Here is an 18,787-nt window from a genome sequence, read left to right as displayed (position 1 = left end):
ACTGGAGCTGAGTTTTTCTGACGGTCGAGTCCTTGCTGAACACAACGGGATTTCTAAACCGGTCTGCTGCTTTTTGTAAGCGCTCAGCACGATGCTCCTCTGTTCCATTCTGCTAGGGAAAAAAAAGCAGAGACACAACCGTTTCTTTTGTTTACAAACGGGAAGACGGGAATTCGAAAGGTAGGTTTCGGCGAGGGGACAGGGCGCAGCTCTTGCAAAGAGGATTTCACGACTCGGGCTGCGCTTTATATAGGATGAAAGTATCAGCTGGGGAAAAAAAAGGAGAAGAGTGATTAACTTCTCCTTTTTTTTTTTTTTTTTTTTTTGTTTAACGTGTGGTGGCACCGACCGGCTTTTTGCTCCGTGGGCACCCTCCTGCAGGACTCTACTTCCTCAACAGCCAGACCCATTAATTGTGACTGGTATTTGCCAGCGATTCCGATTTTGAAGGGAAAAAATCACTCCTTCGCAACTTTGATTCGCCAAGCGCCGCGCGTGCCGCTGCCAAGTCGCGGCGTCGCTGCCCCCGAACACGATCTGTATCGTTTTAAAAGCGTGTTGCCTTTAGCCTGTCTCCCTGCCCGGTAAAGAAATCTGTCGTTCTCTGTAGTCCCCCAGACTTGTATGACAAGAAGAACTAGTTTCTAATTTTATGCCCATTGAGATAAACCACTAATGCTGGATGAAGGCTAAAAGGTAGGATTATAATACTACCCCACTGAACTGCATTTCATCAGCTATAACTTTCCAAAGCCAGATTTGTAAGTAAGCCCTTTACAGCTAAGGAAACTACAATTATCTTTTCCAGGGCTTCCTATGTTAATACTGGTAACAAATTCAAATGGTTCTATCAACACGAAATATCCCAGAAGACTGAACCACCGCGGTGTGTGGAAACTGCAGATACCGAGGTGCTGTGTACCAAACAAATATTTCATTTTATACCTAATCTTTTATTATTTTTATTAAGTGTTTTGAAAGTAAATAGGGAAAGGCTAAGATGCATGACTAATAGCTAAGCCTGCTGAATGCTGAAACTGGTTATCAAAAGCTACCAAGACTTTGCCCTTCCTCTGCATTGAGACAATCGGTAATGAGGGAGTTCTCCGACGGCCTATTCTCTAGCCTCAAGGAGGCCGGGGATACACAATCCCCAAGGGAAGGTAACAGTTTATCCTTTTCCACAAACACAGAATGCCTCATTTAGAAACGTGTAAACTGCATTTTATTAAAAAACAAATCCACCTCAATGCCGAGAGCTCCACGAGAACAGATGGACACCATATATATCCCTTATAACGCCGCTCTCCACCTCTTCCTCGCAAAGATGTGCAGAGATAAACCGGTGGCTTGCACCTTTTGTGGGAGTACCCTAAAAAAAACAAAGCAACTCCTTCCCGGGAGCTTTTCATAAAGCGGAACACCATTTTCGGCAGGGTAGGTGATACCAAATAACCCTAAGAGGCGCCCTCCCCCCCCCGCCCCCGTGTCATTTGGCGAATTAAGCTTAAAAAAGTACCGCTCATGTGCTCCGGATGACTTTTCGGCTGCACTAATCGGGTGGTTACGACTCTGGTTAAATAAAAGGTGGTTGCCTGTTATTAGCACAATAACCATCCGACAGCCTAAACCAGAGTCTTTACCAAAATAAACAAACACGACTAATTTTTTAGGCCTGGCAACATGCTAAAATATCAGCGTGATTAGCCAGTAAATCCCATTTTAAGAAACCTTTTTATGACTGGGGACTTCTGCCACTTTACAAATGTATTCCTCTAAGCCCACTAATTCAGTTAGCCTTTTCAATCCATTGTATTATTCTTGGGCCAGCTTCATTTTGCATTAAATCCACTGCAGAAAGCTAAATTGAACGCAAAAATCAGACTTGATCCAGGCTTCCTTTTGTTCAAAGATAGAGACCGAAAGTCCTCTGCTGCTGCCACACACTTTCATCACCAATTTATAGGAACCGACAGTGTAAGGGGAAAGCAATGAAAGTCATTGTTTTGGGACTTCAAAGCATCTCTGTATCTGGGGAAGGAAATCCTTTCAGTCAGCAGTGCTTTCCCCCCAGACTGCAGGTGGGTGAAAAGTTATACCCAACTGGAAGTGCCCCAGAGCCATGGGGATATTCATGACATACAGGGACTGTTTTTAAGAAAAAAATACAATACTAAGAACACAAGGGGTCTAATTAAGAAAACGCAATGGAAAATGGATTGGTGCGCACGTTACGCTGAAGTGGTGAACGTTCAGAATCGGCAAAACGACCGCAGACGTGGCAGACTCGCGTCTGTTTTTCTCAGCGGCGCTCGTTGTCAAGCACCCAAGTAGGTATGCCTTTAAAGTGTACCACGGCTTAATTTTAATGGAGAAAAACCAGAGGGTCAGGCCTGGGAGGGAAGCAAACCACTGAGAGTCCGGTCCTGCTCCCGTTAAAGCCACGAGAGCCTTGCTGCTGATTGCACCAGCAGCAGGATGGAGCCCGTGCTGTATTTCTGATTTAAGTGCCAACCTGAGCAACAAGAAGGGAGAAATGCTTCTTGCATCTCTTACTGTTATGCCAATGACAAGTATCAAGATCAAAAAAACAAAAAGGAAAACGTGTTGCATAGTCACCAGGAGAAAACCCAGGGCATTGCGGACTACACGACTGCACCGCCGTGAAGATTTTCTGCGTTACTTACGGTGAGGGATTTGATAAGAAATCATTTTCCTCCTCACGAAGTACAAACCCGACATCGGAACACCCAGGTACTGAGACAAAAGCATTAATCAAAACTTACCTTAATGTCTTGCTCTGAGCTATCAGTTACAGCTTTCTGAGCAGCGCTGGAGAGTGAATTTGCCACCTGTGGCTGAGCTTCTAGGAGCTTCTTCAGCTTCAAATCCACCAACTTACTGTTTTGTTCTGCTAAATATGCAAATACCACATACAACAGAGTGAGATGCATTTAAATGCAGAGTCGCTGCAGCAATGTAGCATTTTAAAAGGTAGCGTTCATTCACTTTGCTATCACTTCAAACTAAAAAAGCAACAACTAGAAGGAAAATCCATTTTTTTTTGCGATTCGGATTGGCGTAGATTCGCGTAACGTACATTGATAATGCCTAAATTCTCTCAAAAACCGCGTGTGGCACTCAGCTGAACAAGGAAATGTGCTCGAAGACAGCGGATGAAAAACCACAGAAAGCAGACAAGGTTTACTTTAAGTTACCCCCAACCTGTACATCCCCATACTGTGGTATAAAACCGCACTTCAAGAGCCATTTAAGATGACACATAAAAATTTATCACATATTCTAAGTACTGATAACCCCTCAAGTTTATGAACTACTAATTCATCCTAAGGCTCCTTGGCACTGCTTCTCAACGTTAAAATTTCAGAATCAAAAGAGAGAGCTTTCTAGTACTATTTTACTATGATTTATAGAACACGTCGAAGCCGTGCGAGCCGTAAAACGCTTCGTAACTGCATCGAAGGGACAGATTCGAAGCCTGACGAAGCCTCAAAATTTTTTTCATCGGTTTTAGCAACCTGGATCAGAGCCCAAAGGAGTAAGAGTCGAGAATTTTACCTCCCAATAATGCTCACTTTGTATGCGACCGTTGACTATATGTATTTGTAACACACCTATGCACACAGATACCTACACATACACACATAAGGAGGAGAAAGGTGTTAATAACAAACCACAGCGCAGACCTGCGGAGCTAACCCAGGCTAGGAAGGCAGAATAACGCTGGCGCGGAAGCCCCCAGCCATACTCTACATGCAGCACCACGCGAGGAATCGCCCCTGAAAGAGAGCGAACGCAGCGTCTCCTGCGTATATCATGCCCGTACGTCTGGGCCTTGGGTCAAACAGAGAGAAGACCAGTTGCTATGGTTTTTCGAGGGGCACAGCCTGAGTTTTTCACTGCGGGCTGGTTAACTTCTAGCCGGTGCGGGAAGTGGAGCCACGACTGTTTTGCCTCCTTCCAAGGTTGGGAGCGCTCCGATGCATGTTAGCCGAAATATTTTTGGCACGCTGGCCATCAAATGATGCCAGCCTCCAGCAGCATGGGCAGGGCTGGGGTATGACGAAGGATAGTTTCCCTTTCCTCTGGCACACCCAGTCAGGGTGCCCTTAATTGAGGCTCACATGTAAGTACATGCACATTCTTGTGGGCTTATACATAAACATCATGTAATAACGATGATATAAGAGGTTCTCATTTTATCGGATACGTTCACAGCAGCGTATAGTAGCAGCACGGACAAATACAGAGAGAAGCAATATTTAAAACCAACAAGTGGCAGTAAAGATAAAAAAAAAGTTTTCTCTTCTTGAGAGAGATGGGAGGGACTAAGATTCGGCAGGGGACAAATTAATTAAGATGGTCATAATGATCCCAAACGTGAAATGTCCCTTACAGTTTTGCGTTTAGGTGCTCCCAGGAGATTCAGCCTTCATCAGAACTCGGTATGAATGGGCAGAATCCCACCGCCATCGGTCTACACCGATTTCTTTCACAGCATTAGCCTGCTTTCTCTGTTACGGCCTGGCCCCTTCCTTACTCGTTTGTCCCTCTGGCTACCGTGCAGACTGAACTGCACGACGACGTCCCAGGTTTTTTCCAGAATGTCTTCCCACAGTGGAGATGAAGCGTTGGGTAGTGGGTTTGTATCCCTGAGAAGGTATCTCTCAAGAAAAAAAGGCCCACAGAAATAAATGTTGGTAAGTCACTGACTGGGGCTATGTGACAGCAAGATTCATTTACTGATTTTCTGTTTCTCCTAAAATGAACTGGTATTTATTGGGAAATTATTTGACAGGCTTCTGCTCTAAATCAGCTTGAGCCAAATGCTGGAAACACTAAATATATTTTCTTATGTGTTTGGAAATCCTCAAACGAAAAGAAATAAAGGACATGACTCAAATTGTTTGCATTCAAAGCAGACCAGTGCTATATACACATCACTGGCTTAGTTTACAAAGAGCAAACACTAAATGAAGTCTTCTGATTTAATTTATTACGGGCTACAAACTTGGGTCCAGTCGGCATGGGCAGAACCAACTCAGAGGATGCTGTAAGAAGTTCGCTCTTGTACTGCCTTTATCCCGACGCTGTCCTGTGCTCGCCACACTTCTCCGGGCTTGAGCCGAGTTGCAGGGAGCGGGAACGCCCCGGCTGAGAAGCACACCATCCTACAAAGAGGCACTCAGCAATCCCCGGCGCCGCTGGTAGCGGGCAGGCTTGTACGGAGAAGAAACTCCTTCAGCAACTCTCTTACTGACGGGCAGTCACCTTCACAGCTTTCAAGACCTAGCGCCTTTTTATATAAGCATCTCCCTTGGAAGACCCTGACATATTTATCACCTATGGAGGAACCTGAACTCCAGTTTTGCTCGATTACAATTTTTGAAAGGGGAAATAACCACTACTACGATTTATTATGACTTGACCAGCATGTGTGGAGGTGATACAAGCGTTTCTACAAGAACGCAGATGCTTTTAAAGTGCGTTATTAAAAATGTATCGCTCCAACTTTGTAAAGTAAATGGGACTAATTCTGTTCAAATTTATACCTCCATGTCCCCGCTGGAGCAACAAGGTATAAATACAAGAACCGGTCCTCGGGAAGGAACCGGCGGGATACCAAGCCTACGTGGAAACACAGAGGCGTGTTTGCTCCTCTTGGCTGAGCGCGTGGACCGGGATGTCAGTGCGGATTGCGGCAGCTCTACTCACCAACGCGACTGCTCGCTCCTCCAGCCTGCCTACCGTGCTCTGCTGGGACAAGCCAGGCAGGGTGATTTCAGGTGGCTCTGCTTTACAAATCTGACCTGGGGGCCCCTTCCCCATCAAACACCAAGAGACATTTCAATCTGCCATTGTTGGAAATGATGATTTTGCTGCTGATTTGAAATTTCAGCTAAACACGAATGCAAAATATTCAAAAAGAATAAGCATTAGGGTTTAAAAGACCTGAAAAGGCACAAAGGAATAAAGCTATGACAGAGAGAAGCAGCACATCAGTACTTATACAACGATGGAGCGTTAGTCATGCAAAATACACAAAATAGCCATTATTTAAATTACCCGTTGAATCAAGGTCATTTTCTAGGTTAGTAAGCTCATCTCCACCTCCAGTAACAGAGCATTCGGGAATCTCCTCGTTAGTATCTATCTCAATATTATCATCATCCTCATCCTCATCTGTAGGAACATACAGCATTAAGGTTAGTATTGTCTTACATACATGCACCACATTGCTTAAAAAAAAAAAAAAAAAGAATGTTGTAGAGAACAAGCTGAGTTATGATAAAAATGCAAATCATTAAATAAGTCTGGAAGGAGATTTCACTCTGCCCACTCATGGATTTATCTTTAAACTGATGCAATTCAATATACACGCAGGGGGCTCTGCTGGAAACTCCTGCTACAATAAAGGTAGAGTCTGGCCTCAGCAGTGGCTGTTCTCCGCGCTGGATCTCTGGTTAACTCTGAAAAGCACATGCGCTTCTCCTTATAACGCAATTCAAAACCATTTCCCCCAGGGCCCCAGTTCTCCTTAACGCAGAACGGGCGCCGAAGCCGGCACACGGCAGCTTTGGATGGCTCCGGCCAGCAGAAGGACCTGGGAGCTGCGGTCTCTTGAGAAAGGCAGCAGCTCCGGGTACGGAGTTCCCAGCTCGCCGAGACTTGCTGCTCCTTACTTTGCATAATATATCACAGACCAGTGATCACTGTACCTCGCTTAGGCGTTAGCGTCTCCTACCACTTCTGATAAGAGGAGGTAAACTACCACCTGGAACATCACGCTTAGCAAGCGCTGACCTCAGGTGTAGCAAGAGCACCCTCACAGATCGCTGCCTTCCTGCACCGCTTGGAACCAGCACTGTTTGTAAGCGACATTCATTTTAAATAAAATAATAATTGTAATTATACTTTATGCTTTTTATGGGATCTTTCTACCGAGTTTCTCAGGGCAGCTTATGAATATCACTTGTAAATGAGCCCCATAATGTTTTATGAAGTAGGCGATTATTATAATTACAACTATGATGATGATGTAGGCAAATTATGGCACAGAAAGAGTAAGTAACCTGAGGAAGATCAAATAGCAAGAGCTGAATTGTGAAGCAGATCCCAGAAAAAATCCTGACGCACATTTTCAATACAAATATATAATGAAATTAAAGTCCATAAAAGCTAGATTAGTACTTTCAAAGCATGTAGCTGCATTGTATTTACTCGCTTTCAAGTCTCGTATCAAATGCTATCTACGCTTGTTCAGACTTCTACGAACATTTTTTTCCTATGTATGTATGCATGCGTGTAAAAATGACAAAAAAGAGAAGGCTGGAGTGTGTCTGGAGAAAGAAGACATATAGTAACTAAAGGAACTCTAAAACCCGTCACGATAGGAAAAATTACTAACTATCATTGCAGGACATTGGTACATTCAAACGCCAGACAACCAAAAAGGATCCTAAAGATAGTACCAAGATGCCATAATCCTGAATACCAGAAGTTTGGGGAAGTTTGGACCAGGCTTGGTGGGGATCACTCATCGTCTGTCTTTGGAATACACTAAACCTCATCCCCAGACCTGAGGTCTGCACTTCAGGCCCCCGCTGCTGACACGAAGGTCATAGAGTTGTTTCCTTTCTTTACCTCTTTATCTCCACAGTCCCTGTAATTCCCACTTTAGGAGCCTGTTGATGTTTTTGTATGACTGCTACTCTTTTCTAACTAGCTGCTCCCTCAATTCCGCTGTAATTAATCAATGTCTTTCGCAGACCTCTGCCGATTCAGGGTAAGGCTCTTGCTGCGACCGACAGGAGCAAAGAAGTTTCCATTTCAATGTCTTACTCAACATCTGTTGCGTGTATGATGGAGCGGCAGTCTGTGAAGTAGGATCCCTCCGTTTCAGCTGACCACCATGACTTCCCTGGCCTCCTCTCCACTAATTCTCAACAGTCCCTGGAAGAGTCAGCTTTCTTCCAATCCGCCCCAGCGTGTGCCAGGCGGATGGAGAAGAACATCTCTCCCCAGCCAAACCAAGATCTGCGACCAGACCCGGGACCTGACGGATGGTGCTTCAGGTGTACAACTGGGTGGACAGAAACACTCAGGACTCTCTGCGACATCCTTTCCGTTCCCACTTAAATTCACAGAGATGGGTCCGTGATCCGGCCTCTCGTCGTTTCAGGTAGCGCAGAGTCAGGTGAACAAAGTAGAAGGGCACATGCGTGCCCACGAGTGCACTCCATGAGCCGAGAAAGGATGGGGCAAAAAGCAGACTGAAGAGAAAACGGAGAATGGTAAAGCAGCAACAGCAACAACTTGGAAGTTTTGAATTTTCTTCAAAGCGCCTCTACTTTAGGACGAGAGGAAATGGCCGCAAGTTGTGCCAGGGAAGGTTTAGACTGGATATTAGGAAAAACTTCTTCGCCAAAAGAGTTGTCAGACACTGGAACAGGCTGCCCAGGGAGGTGGTGGAGTCCCCATCCCTGGGGGTATTTAAAAGATGTGTGGATGGGGCGATTTGGGACACACTTTAGCGGTGGACTTGGCAGGGTTAGGTTTACGATTGGACTTGATGATCTCAAAGGTCTTTTCCAACCTGAACGATTCTATGGTTCTACTTTTTCTAACGAGGAGCTAGACTTCTCACATGATTTTAAATCCTTCATGATGGTGTCAGAGAAATTCAGTGGCACTCAAGTCACGGTACTCTCAAACACATCCTGGAGCTCACGGTGGCACGCTGAAAGCATGACCGGGCTAACAGCAGCAAAGGGCCACGGTTTTTTGGAAGAGGTGGAGGAGAAAGACAGAGGGATACCGCTGCGGCAGAGGGAAACCAAATCCACCTCGAGCCGAGGGGCAGGCAATGACTTTCCAAAGCAGCCGAAGAAGCCAGCTCGCAAGGTCAGCTCCCAACTACCAGTCAGCCGGCAGCATGCTGGATGTGTCAAAACAATCTAAACGAGATGACAGGGTTTAAGACTGCTGCATACTAAGGGAATGCTTAGATTAGATTATTTGATTTTCTTTAATTTAATACAGTGAGATGAGATCAGAGGCACTGTCTTTGACACCACCATTTTAGGTAACAAAAGAGATGGGAATGTCGAAGACACCAGTTCCTGGTGTCAGATAATGACCTGACCTAGTATTTAATTTAAAGTTGGCAGGCTTCGACTGAATATGATTATCAGGACATTTACACTTTATTAAAAAAAAAAAAAATCAATTAAAAGCATTCATTTGAAGTAATTTCAGAATTTTTCACATATCTTTCAAAATCTACAGATTCCTTGTTTTAAACTACTCTAGTGGTTTTTTCCAGTCCAATGTTCTTCCAGTGTATTAAAAAGGGAAATGTGTTTAGGGAGCATGTTACAACAAGATTTTGCAATTATAAATGATAAAAGGAACAACATGACGAAGAGATAACAGATATCTTTTATGAAAAGAACAAATTACTAGTGCGAAAAACTTAAAGCACTTGGTCTAGAACCAGGGCACGTATTCAGAAGAGTACTAAAGAACTGCTTCCTTGAAAAGTATGTAAATGTGGATCCTAGAAAGACAGCAAAGCTTTCCTATGCCATGAAGAAACGAACAAAATTAAAGCTAAAGGATTAAGTCAACAACTAAACAGCACTGACCATTACACAGCCTGGACTGAAGAGAGCGAAGTAAGAATCTTTTGGAACCAAATGGAAATGCCAGAATATTGCTGGAAGAAAGACCCAGAGGCATTTTATAGCTCCTATGTCTTACTGTTCACATTAAGCTCAGGCTTAATTTGTGGTTAAACTGATATTCTCTTGACTCGGTTTGAGCTTGTCCACACGTGAAGGAGTTGCAGCAGAACTGCATAAATTTCTAGACGAAATTAAAAAGGAACAATTTTCATAGAGAGGTAAAAGCGTTGACGGGGGTTGGATCACATCAGTGGGAGAAGCACAGGAAAGCTGCCACCGGAGCTGCATGAACAGTCCTTGCTCTTTAGGGAAGATGCCGCCAAGATTGTCTCTGGGAAATCCTTCAAGCTTGTGGATATTCAGATATGTAGTTTATTTGCTTTCAAGTACAGAGTTCACTTTAAGGCTACGGGACGTGACAGGAGCATCTGAACAGTAACGAAGGAAGCAAAGGCGGGGAATGGAAGAAATGCAGAGTCGAAATACTGGTTCAGTGTACAAGAAGTCAGATGTCAGGACAAGAAAGTACAGCAGTAACTGCCAACAGATACAAATACTGCCTGTTAAAAATATTAAATCGAGGACTTAACACTGTTTTATGAGTCGGAGACTAAGCACGATGAGTAAGCTTGGGCTACCATGTACGTTCCCTCCAAATCATTGCCTCTGAAGTAAAATCTGTAACGTACCCAGAAAACTTCAAGCGTACAAGTGCAACGCAATGCCAGCTGGCTCTCTTTGGTAAGTTTTTTAAACTGCAGTACACCTTTCCAGCTTTTGTCATTAATTCCAAAATTTTTGAGAACTTTTTTTGTCTTACAATACATCTGGATGCTGCTTCTCCTGTGTTTTTCCCTCCCTGCTCCTCTAACATATCTCTTCTGTGCCGTTCTTGTCTTCATTCTCTTCTCCCCTCCCAGTTTTGCCTATTTTTGGTGCTTTTTTCACCAAAGCCTCCTCGTACTATGCTTGTCTTACCCCCGTCCTCTCCATTCTTCCCTCCCTCCGCTGCCTACTCGCCACCTCCAGATCCGAGCCACATCCTCACAGAGACGCCATCTCAAATCAAGGATGGAGGCGTGCCAGAGCGTAAAGGCAACGCACGACCCAAATCCCAAAAGAGTAGACGGGTGTCCCACTGCACGGGGACAACACCTAGATAAGATGTCAATTCCTTTGTCCCGTCGCTGCTGGGAGAAGGGAGGATATTTGGATTCCTATCTCGATACTGTCCCTGGACCCATTTCAAGGCATCCGCTTATCAGCCTGAAGCTAGTAGGACATCTAATAAATTTGAAGCTGCCATCCCAAACCCTCTGGCAGTTGGCAGGAAGAAGTATTTTCTGTCTCACATGCCAAATAACCTATGAAAAAGACTGGATTTCGTAGCAAAGGATGCTGCTTATCCAGGAAAGTTTCAACTTGCCATAGGCATTTGAGTTTTTGATTAAATGAAGCCTTTTAACAGAGAATGTAGCACCGCTGCCAAAGCATGAAACTCTTAATGAGCATACAGAAACACTGAAAGAGATGACATTTTCACCTACAATAGTGAGCAAGAAGTTAGTCCTCAAAAACTCCAAAATCCCAAAGCTGAAATGCCACTTTTTTCTGGAATAACTGCATTGAGAGAGAGGAAAATGATTTGGTACATTCCCTTTTTGTAAATTAAAATGTAGCAATCAATGCAGAAGACGAGATTAATGAAGCATAATGGACAAGAGAGCTTGGAAGACATAAAGTATTACTATAAGCTTGTCTTGGGTGTTGGAAAGGGAATAGAGGACTATATACAGAAAAATACCTACTACATGTGAATGCAGTCGGGGGTAATATTCCGAATCCAATTGTAAGAAGGAGACTGTCTATTAAATCCTAATTTTTGGTGGAAATCAAAAGATGAAAAAGACTAAACCCAGAAAGTATTATAATTTATTTGGCTTATAAAGTGTTGGTGCCATTTCACGGAACTACTCCATTTTAGAAGAATTAATTTCTTGAGTGGAGATCTAGTGTGGCACCTGACATTACCAGCGGTGTGGCAGAAGCGCGTGGAAGATGTGCCGTAGGGAAAGCTTTCTGAGAATGTGTAAGTAGAAGGAAGTGCTGTAAAATGCACACCGACATGAAAAGAGCAAAGAGGAATAAAAGGAAACGGGGAATGAAGTCCAAGAGAAGTTCGAATAGCTTGGCCAAACTACTGTATGAACAAAGAAAAATCAAGGTAGGAAATATAAACCAAGGAGATAACTCAAAGCACATGCAAAAGTAGAAAGCAGTGAAATTGTTATACTGGCTAAAACCCAACAGGTATAGCGCTGATAACTTAATAAACAAGCTGACATCAGTATTGATACTGTCTCCTCCTTTAGTAACACTGAAACTCTCTGGATGCGTATGCAATCTATATCTATAAGTACATTTTTTTAATATATACGCACAGTTCCCTCTGAGACTGTTTATAAACTGAACGAAGGGCAGGAAGAGCAAAAGCAAAATTCAGAGGAAAATAGGACCAGGGAAGGCCACATCCCAGAAAGCAGTGTACCGGGACATTTAGCAACACTACAAGCGAGTCGCTGTGACAAAACAAGCTAACTACTATCCTGCTGAGCACTCAGGTTATACCCAGAAAATGTACCTCACTCGGAGGGGAGAGATGGCAGGAACAGCTACGTACAGGCACAATCAGTGAGGAGGAAATAATTAAATAACGTAGGATGCAGAGTCATGAATCATGAAGAGGGATGAAGAACACCGTAGCCTACTTAATGTACAAGCACCGCGCCACTTTGCTCAGCCTGCCTTACTCCCTCCGCACCAAGGATGTAATTTCCCTATTTATCACCAAAGAGAGTTGTGTTGGCAAGCTTGGTTTACTGGGCAAAGAGAGGAAAACTGAAGACCAGACACAAAGGGAGACGTACAACTAACTGCTTTTCTCGTTGGCGTTAAATGGAACAGAAGTGTAAGGTTTAGGGTGCAGTAAGACTGTATTTAAATATACACGCATATAAAACACGTGTAGTAGGGAAGGAAAAAATATTGTCGTTGAATCTACACGCATTGTGAACATAAAGCTGGATTTTCCTGACGCTTTGGCTTACAGTTACGCGTTAGTATGAGAAACACAATTTCCCCTGAGAATACGTAGAAGACACTAAAGGAACGAGAAGCCTGTACTGAACCGTGTGCTCAGCACCCATCTGAGTTTGAGTGACACTACATTACTCCAGCCCGTAGCACTGGCAGGTATATGAATTTTAATAACATTTCAAAGTCAGTTTAATAACATTATAGCAACATTACAACTCAAAACCTGTAAAGGCAAGTGGTATGTCAAAAGACCGCCATTTAAAATCAAAAGGCTGTTGCCCCCACCTCCCACGGGCTGCCTTTAAAATTCTCTTCCCAAGCAGTCTTTTGAACACATTTAATACCAAATAAAGTTTCTTAAGTATTTCTAATGTTGTTTTCGCCCCAAATTATGTCCATGCTCCTATCTAAAAAATATATACCGAAGAGATTTTAAGCAACCATCATGAAATTCTAAAAACCCGTGGGTAATGACAAATCTGTAAACAATGGGCCAATATGAGCTACTTGTTCACGTAACATCTTTTCCTTTCAATCACGTCTACGCTTTGCTTTTCATTTGTTGGAAATTAAGCGACCCAACGCCGATTTAGGAAACATATCTACGGCCAGGTCTTTTGATATGTGCGCCCGACGAACGACAAGGTTTTGAAGTGTGAATAAAAGTGATACCCAAAAAGGTCTCTGGTTCCTAGGTTGCCATAGGAATAAGATACAAGGTTCCTCAGCTCACCTCCAGATGCCTTTGACCTTTCTTTCAACTTTTCTGCAGCCATTTCACTGTAGCTAGGAAGTTCTGACATCTTCACTCCAGATCGAGCTTCTGCTATTAGCTGACGAGCTCTCTCTCTCAGCTGCCGACGCCGCTCTTCATCTTGCTGCTAAGATATATTGAACAGTTGCCAACTCAGTAATTGACAGAAATGCAATTTCATTCTCAATCTGATCATCATGATAGTAACTGGTTTACAGCATGGTGCTTGGCCCACGTTATAAATAGGATGCTCGATATCAGTTGGGTGTCACACCACAATTTTTAAAGACATCCATGAATCAGATTTCTTTTTTTCAAGCGTTCCCCAAATTATTACTGCATTAGAAACATAAGTATTTGCAATCTAAAGCGTTTATAAATTACAGTCTATAAAAATACCTTGATGAAAATTCCCGGACGCTTTTGTCTCAAAGTTAAGAACCACAAAAAGTTTTACCGTGGCTATAAAAATGGTTTTACTAAATTGAATTACTGGTTTGAGTAATATTCTCTCACAGAACTGAAATGAGAAGCCCGACGTTGCTCTCGCTTACTCCAACCACCAAGCTGACTTCAAAGTGTAAAGTGACGTCGCATCTGAGGCACGGAAAGGAATCCAAGCCTTCGACTTCGATGGATAGATCTTCTCTCAAAAAAACAATAAGCTAATGAAAATTAATGAGAGAACAATAGATGCCAGAGCAGAAAAGGCTTTGCATGGCTGTAAAACATCCTACTTGTGGGGCTTTGGTCAGTAATTAAAGAGATCCTACTGGAACCCTCCCGGAGAGTGCTGTCCTGCTAAAGCACGTAGATATCTTAGAAGCACGGTAATATTTCAGTTACATGAAAGACCAAAGTTCTACAGCATGAAATTTTGGAAAAGACTCACCCACCATACTAAAAAAAATACTATGCTTAAAAATACTATGCTTAAAAAGACGCGTTTGAACACATCTGTAAGAATCCATTAAACCATAAGGGAAACAATGTCTGTTTTCACCTTAAAAATACGATTTTTTCCAAGTTGGGACCGTTCTCCCCCGCCCCTCGATATCAGCAACGCTCCTAAGCGCAACGAAGCCAGCCTCTGGCTTTCAGTCCAATCCGCCGAGAAGTCCGTATTCGTGCCGTAACGACCAGGGTAAAGGCCAGGTATAGGCAGCTGCCCTGAACTAAGCGGAATATTAGGAAGGGCCTAATTTTGGCCAGCCGTCCTGGCAGCCTTCCCACCAGCCCAGAACCTGAGCATCCCACACCTGCAGATGCTGGCGAGAGCTGCTGCTAAGTGCTATTTAGTTTAAGCCATCATTAATAAAACAAGCGCAAAATACTAATTAGGTACATTTTAGCCATTTCCATGTAAATTGTTTGTTTGTAGCTATTTACTCAGCATTGTTCGCGGCACAATAGGAAAAATGCAAATGACTGAATCAGAATGCGGCCCTAATGGGACTTTCTGTTTATAAGCATTAGCCCAGAGGTGTGCTGTAATTCAATCCTCAAGCAGCAAGATTTAGCCTCATTAACAGCTTGCATGGGCAGGTTACAACTCATAAAACCCTACAGTAAACAAAGTATATGGACACAGCACAATATCTTGGCTCTGAGTGACAGGACCCTGATTCCCTATCAGATTGCCTTGATTTACTTTTCTCCTAATGTCCTTCCCCTGGAAAGACAATTCTGCCTGGGCCCGGCAAGGCAGCGGGACGGCACGTTGGCTTTGTTTGCTTTCTCACCCTTTAACTTCCCAGAAGGCACAGAGCAACAGTTCTATCAAAAACTTATTCGGTAAAGTACACATTAGAAAGACAACTGGAAAGCTTCCCCCTTGCTCCTAGGCGCTAGAACGGATCAATTTAATTTCTAGCCAGCCAACTGATCGAGCAACCGATTTCATTTGGACCCGCCGTATTCGGTAACTTAAATTACGTCGAATTTTACGGGAAATCAAACTGCTCAGATCCCTACCGTTTGTGATCCCTGGGATACAGGAACTTGCGGGTTTGACCTAAATGACTTTTAAGAAGGAACGTGCAAAATTTGTATTAAGACTCCCCCTGCGGTTTAACGTCAAACAATTGAATCTGCTACAGCCCACGTAGTTTAAAATAAGGCCAGTTACGTGTTTGCGACAAATGCGCCCTGGACGGAGAAGGCTGATTGCCCCCTCTCCTCTCCTCCCCTCCTCCTGAAAGAGACCTTGCATCCTGAATTATTAGCATAGTCATTAACGTCCCGGGGATCTCCAAGCAAACAGAGATTATTGTGGCTTGTGTTTGTGCTGATTAAGCCAATCATCACCGGCGGATAAGAGAAAAACCAGCCTAGTTCTTGCTTATATTCAATTCAGGTATTTGAACCCTCCGTCACTGAAGACGCTGGTGGAAGGAGCAATGCAACCGAGAGCAGAAAAAGCAGGTAGATTAAGTTCTGGGGTACAGAACAATTATTAAACGGCAAATCAGTCCCCTAGGTTTTGGAAAGGAAAGCGCTGGGGAGAGGTAGGGAGGCATGAACATAGCTACTAAAAAAAAACCGGAGGCACGAAGAGAAGCTCTGCACCAAGAAAGGACGATGCAAACACACGTACAGCGACTCTTCTCCTGTACGGCTGAAGAGAAAACTCAGCAAAATCTTTCGCCCTCTGACATGAACCTGACACGCCAAAGAGACATTAAAGTTTGCTCCGTTATTTTCCCCCAATCACTTTGTAATGGTCTAAAGATCTGCCGCGCGGATGCAGAGCGAGGAAAACTTCACCATTTAAGGACAAACTCTTCACGAATAAGCAATGCAATTCCTTGTTTCCCTCCTATAAAAACGTATTGGTATGCAATTTTTATATTTCACAGTTCACCGACATCTCGGCAAGCTTTCTTCCACTGCTTCAATGGTGCTACTTTTAATTTTATCCTCCTTAGTCCTAGTAATTAAAGTGATCAGCAGTGGCATCCCAACGGCTTTGACACAGCTACAACCCCCTAGCAGACTCCGGCTTTTAAGGGGAAGGGGAAGAAAAAAAGGACGGGAGTTTCATTTCACTGGAACAAGAAAATCAAGCTTCTCCAATCCTCAACTTTATCCAATTGTTCTTTCAGCAGCCTTTGGATCTTAAGAAACAAATAAAAATGGCTGCCATTAGGGGGTCCTTTTTGTACTCGCCGCAGACGGCAATGACTGACGTTGCTTTGGCCAAAACCGTCGACGCCGTGGATTTGGGAAGGTGAATTCGAATGCGAAACACTGGCGGGGCAGTTTCCGAGACGATTCCCCGCCCAGCGATGTCGCGCGGCGGGAGCTGAGCGCTGACCAACTCAGTAAAATACTGAGAGCGGCGGAGTCTTGCGGGGGAAAAAAATCCCCCGTTCAGCCATTCAACCACCCCCATAAACCCCATCTCCTTAAAACACTAAAAATTCTGCAATCTTCTCGCATTTTCAAAAAAAAACCAAAAAAACCACCTCTGCCAGGGATTTTCAGTCGTCCTTTGGCAGAATCTTGGGAGGACCCAAACTGAGTTTACACCAGAAGTCTAATAACATATGATCCTCTCCCTCTAAAAAAAATATAATCCCACGAGCTGCATTTATTTCAGGTTTAAAAAGGAAATTCTTTACCGTGTCCACAGACTGGGGGGGAAAGCGGTAAATTAGCGATACTCCGCAGCAACAAAATTAAGCCCGAATTGTATCCGTGAGGGGGAGCGATTCCCATAGCCGTGGGTTTCCAAATCGTCCGTGGGCTGCCCCGAGTGCACAGCACATCTAAGAGAAAGAACTTGACTGCCACCTCTTTCATCATGAGACGGGAAGAACGGCTCTGTTGTTAGCCATTCAGAAAGAAAAAGTCTTCTGTGCTTGTCCAGAGGCAAGGATTACTAAAATGTACCTATTCAGCCAGTAGAGAAGACAGAATAAAAAAAATAAGTAAAAAAATAAAATTACACGAGCTTTAAAGGTTTGGGCAGGCTGGGTTTTACTGTGACCTTGATCGGCTCTTGTTTGAGTAAATAGGATTTGGGATGAAACATTAAAAGTGTTTAGCAGCTCTTTTCAAACCATTTCAAACTTTTCTCGTGTTGGTTTATAATATAACCAGACATGCTCGTAAATGGCCACACCTGCTCATTTCTCTGGGGATGGCCTGATCTCTGCCTTTTCTAACAAAGAAAGGACGGGAGGGGAAAAAAAAAAAAAAATATCAGCCTTTCTTGTTGCAAAACAGAGTGGAAAGTCAAAATCTTTCTCAAGTTTGCCCCATCTGGTCAGATTAAATCTTTGATCGCCCTGGGGACCACGTTTAGGTTTGGTCCCTACTACCGTTTCCGAGCGGCTCAAAATACACAGGTAGCGAGGAAAATACGGATCGCTACGCAGGGAACACGCGACGTAAACAAAAGTGCATTGGCTTTGGATTTCTGCGGCCAGTCAGGTCGGAGAGGTGGTCAGCAAAGAAAGATGTAAACATTGGAGATCTTTTCCGCCTTCTGCCTGCTGTCTACATCAGCTGCCTTCCCACCAATAAAGTGAATGTCGCTTGAAAATATTTTTTTCATGAAGGTATATCACAAAAAGTAGCAAATCGCTTGTCGTAACGAAGCAGCTATTGGCTTACGACCTACGGCACTGAGGGACTAATGAGACAAGACAGAATGAAACCAGAAGTAGCCCAAAGTCTAAAACTGGAAGAATCACAAACAATGTCTTAACAAAAGCTGTCCCCTTTAAGAAAAAAAAAGCCCCCCAAATTCCCGATAAAATGGGGTCGTGTGGCTGTAAACTGGAAAACATCTCCTTAAACCTAGGAGGTGTTTTCTAAAGAAATGTTAGCCGGCCATTTTTTATTTTTATTTCTTTTTTTACCATAATCTCTGTTGTTCTAGAAAACCTACAATTCACTTGGTACGGTGTTTCTGGCGTGACGAATGCTGGCTGCGGAAAAACAATCCATTGATAATTTAATTCCTCGTGTCATTGCGAAATTGAGAAACTCTTCGTTTACTGAATGAAAAAAAAAATTATGTATTTGAAAAAAAGAACGGCTGACTAAGTAAGTATCACCTTGTGCTACATCCAAGGCCTCTTGCTGGTTGTCTGGCTGCTCTTTTGTAGGCAAAAAGGAGCTGAACGCTCTCTGGCTCCTTAGATCTGGCCCAACAAATGCACTGCCAGTCATGCACATGGATCCAGCTTAAAACCCAGTGTGAGCCTAAAAGAAGCTAGTC

The 18,787-nt window shown here is 43.6% G+C and overlaps 1 protein-coding gene across 8 annotated transcripts in view; it reads right to left on the bottom strand.

Moving 5' to 3' along the window:
* Window positions 1–18,787, bottom strand: part of EHBP1 (EH domain binding protein 1) — a 234,136-nt gene that overhangs the window by 40,390 nt on the left and 174,959 nt on the right. For 3 of the 8 annotated variants that reach the window (XM_059828420.1, XM_059828427.1, XM_059828423.1), the window contains 4 exons: window positions 13,537–13,684; window positions 6,088–6,204; window positions 2,787–2,911; window positions 1–109 (listed from right to left, as the gene is read on the bottom strand). The exon at window positions 1–109 is cut by the window's left edge and continues 30 nt beyond it. In XM_059828420.1, coding sequence (XP_059684403.1) covers window positions 1–109; window positions 2,787–2,911; window positions 6,088–6,204; window positions 13,537–13,684 — 499 coding nt within the window. The remainder of the gene's footprint in view (window positions 110–2,786; window positions 2,912–6,087; window positions 6,205–13,536; window positions 13,685–18,787) is intronic. The other 5 variants (XM_059828424.1, XM_059828425.1, XM_059828428.1 and 2 more) reach the window with 3 other exon arrangements.

The sequence above is a fragment of the Gavia stellata genome, chromosome 23 (genome assembly GCF_030936135.1).
Source record: "Gavia stellata isolate bGavSte3 chromosome 23, bGavSte3.hap2, whole genome shotgun sequence".
NCBI lineage: Eukaryota > Metazoa > Chordata > Aves > Gaviiformes > Gaviidae > Gavia > Gavia stellata.
Note: the sequence above shows the minus strand (reverse complement) of the source record. Positions and strands in the feature narration are given on the sequence as shown.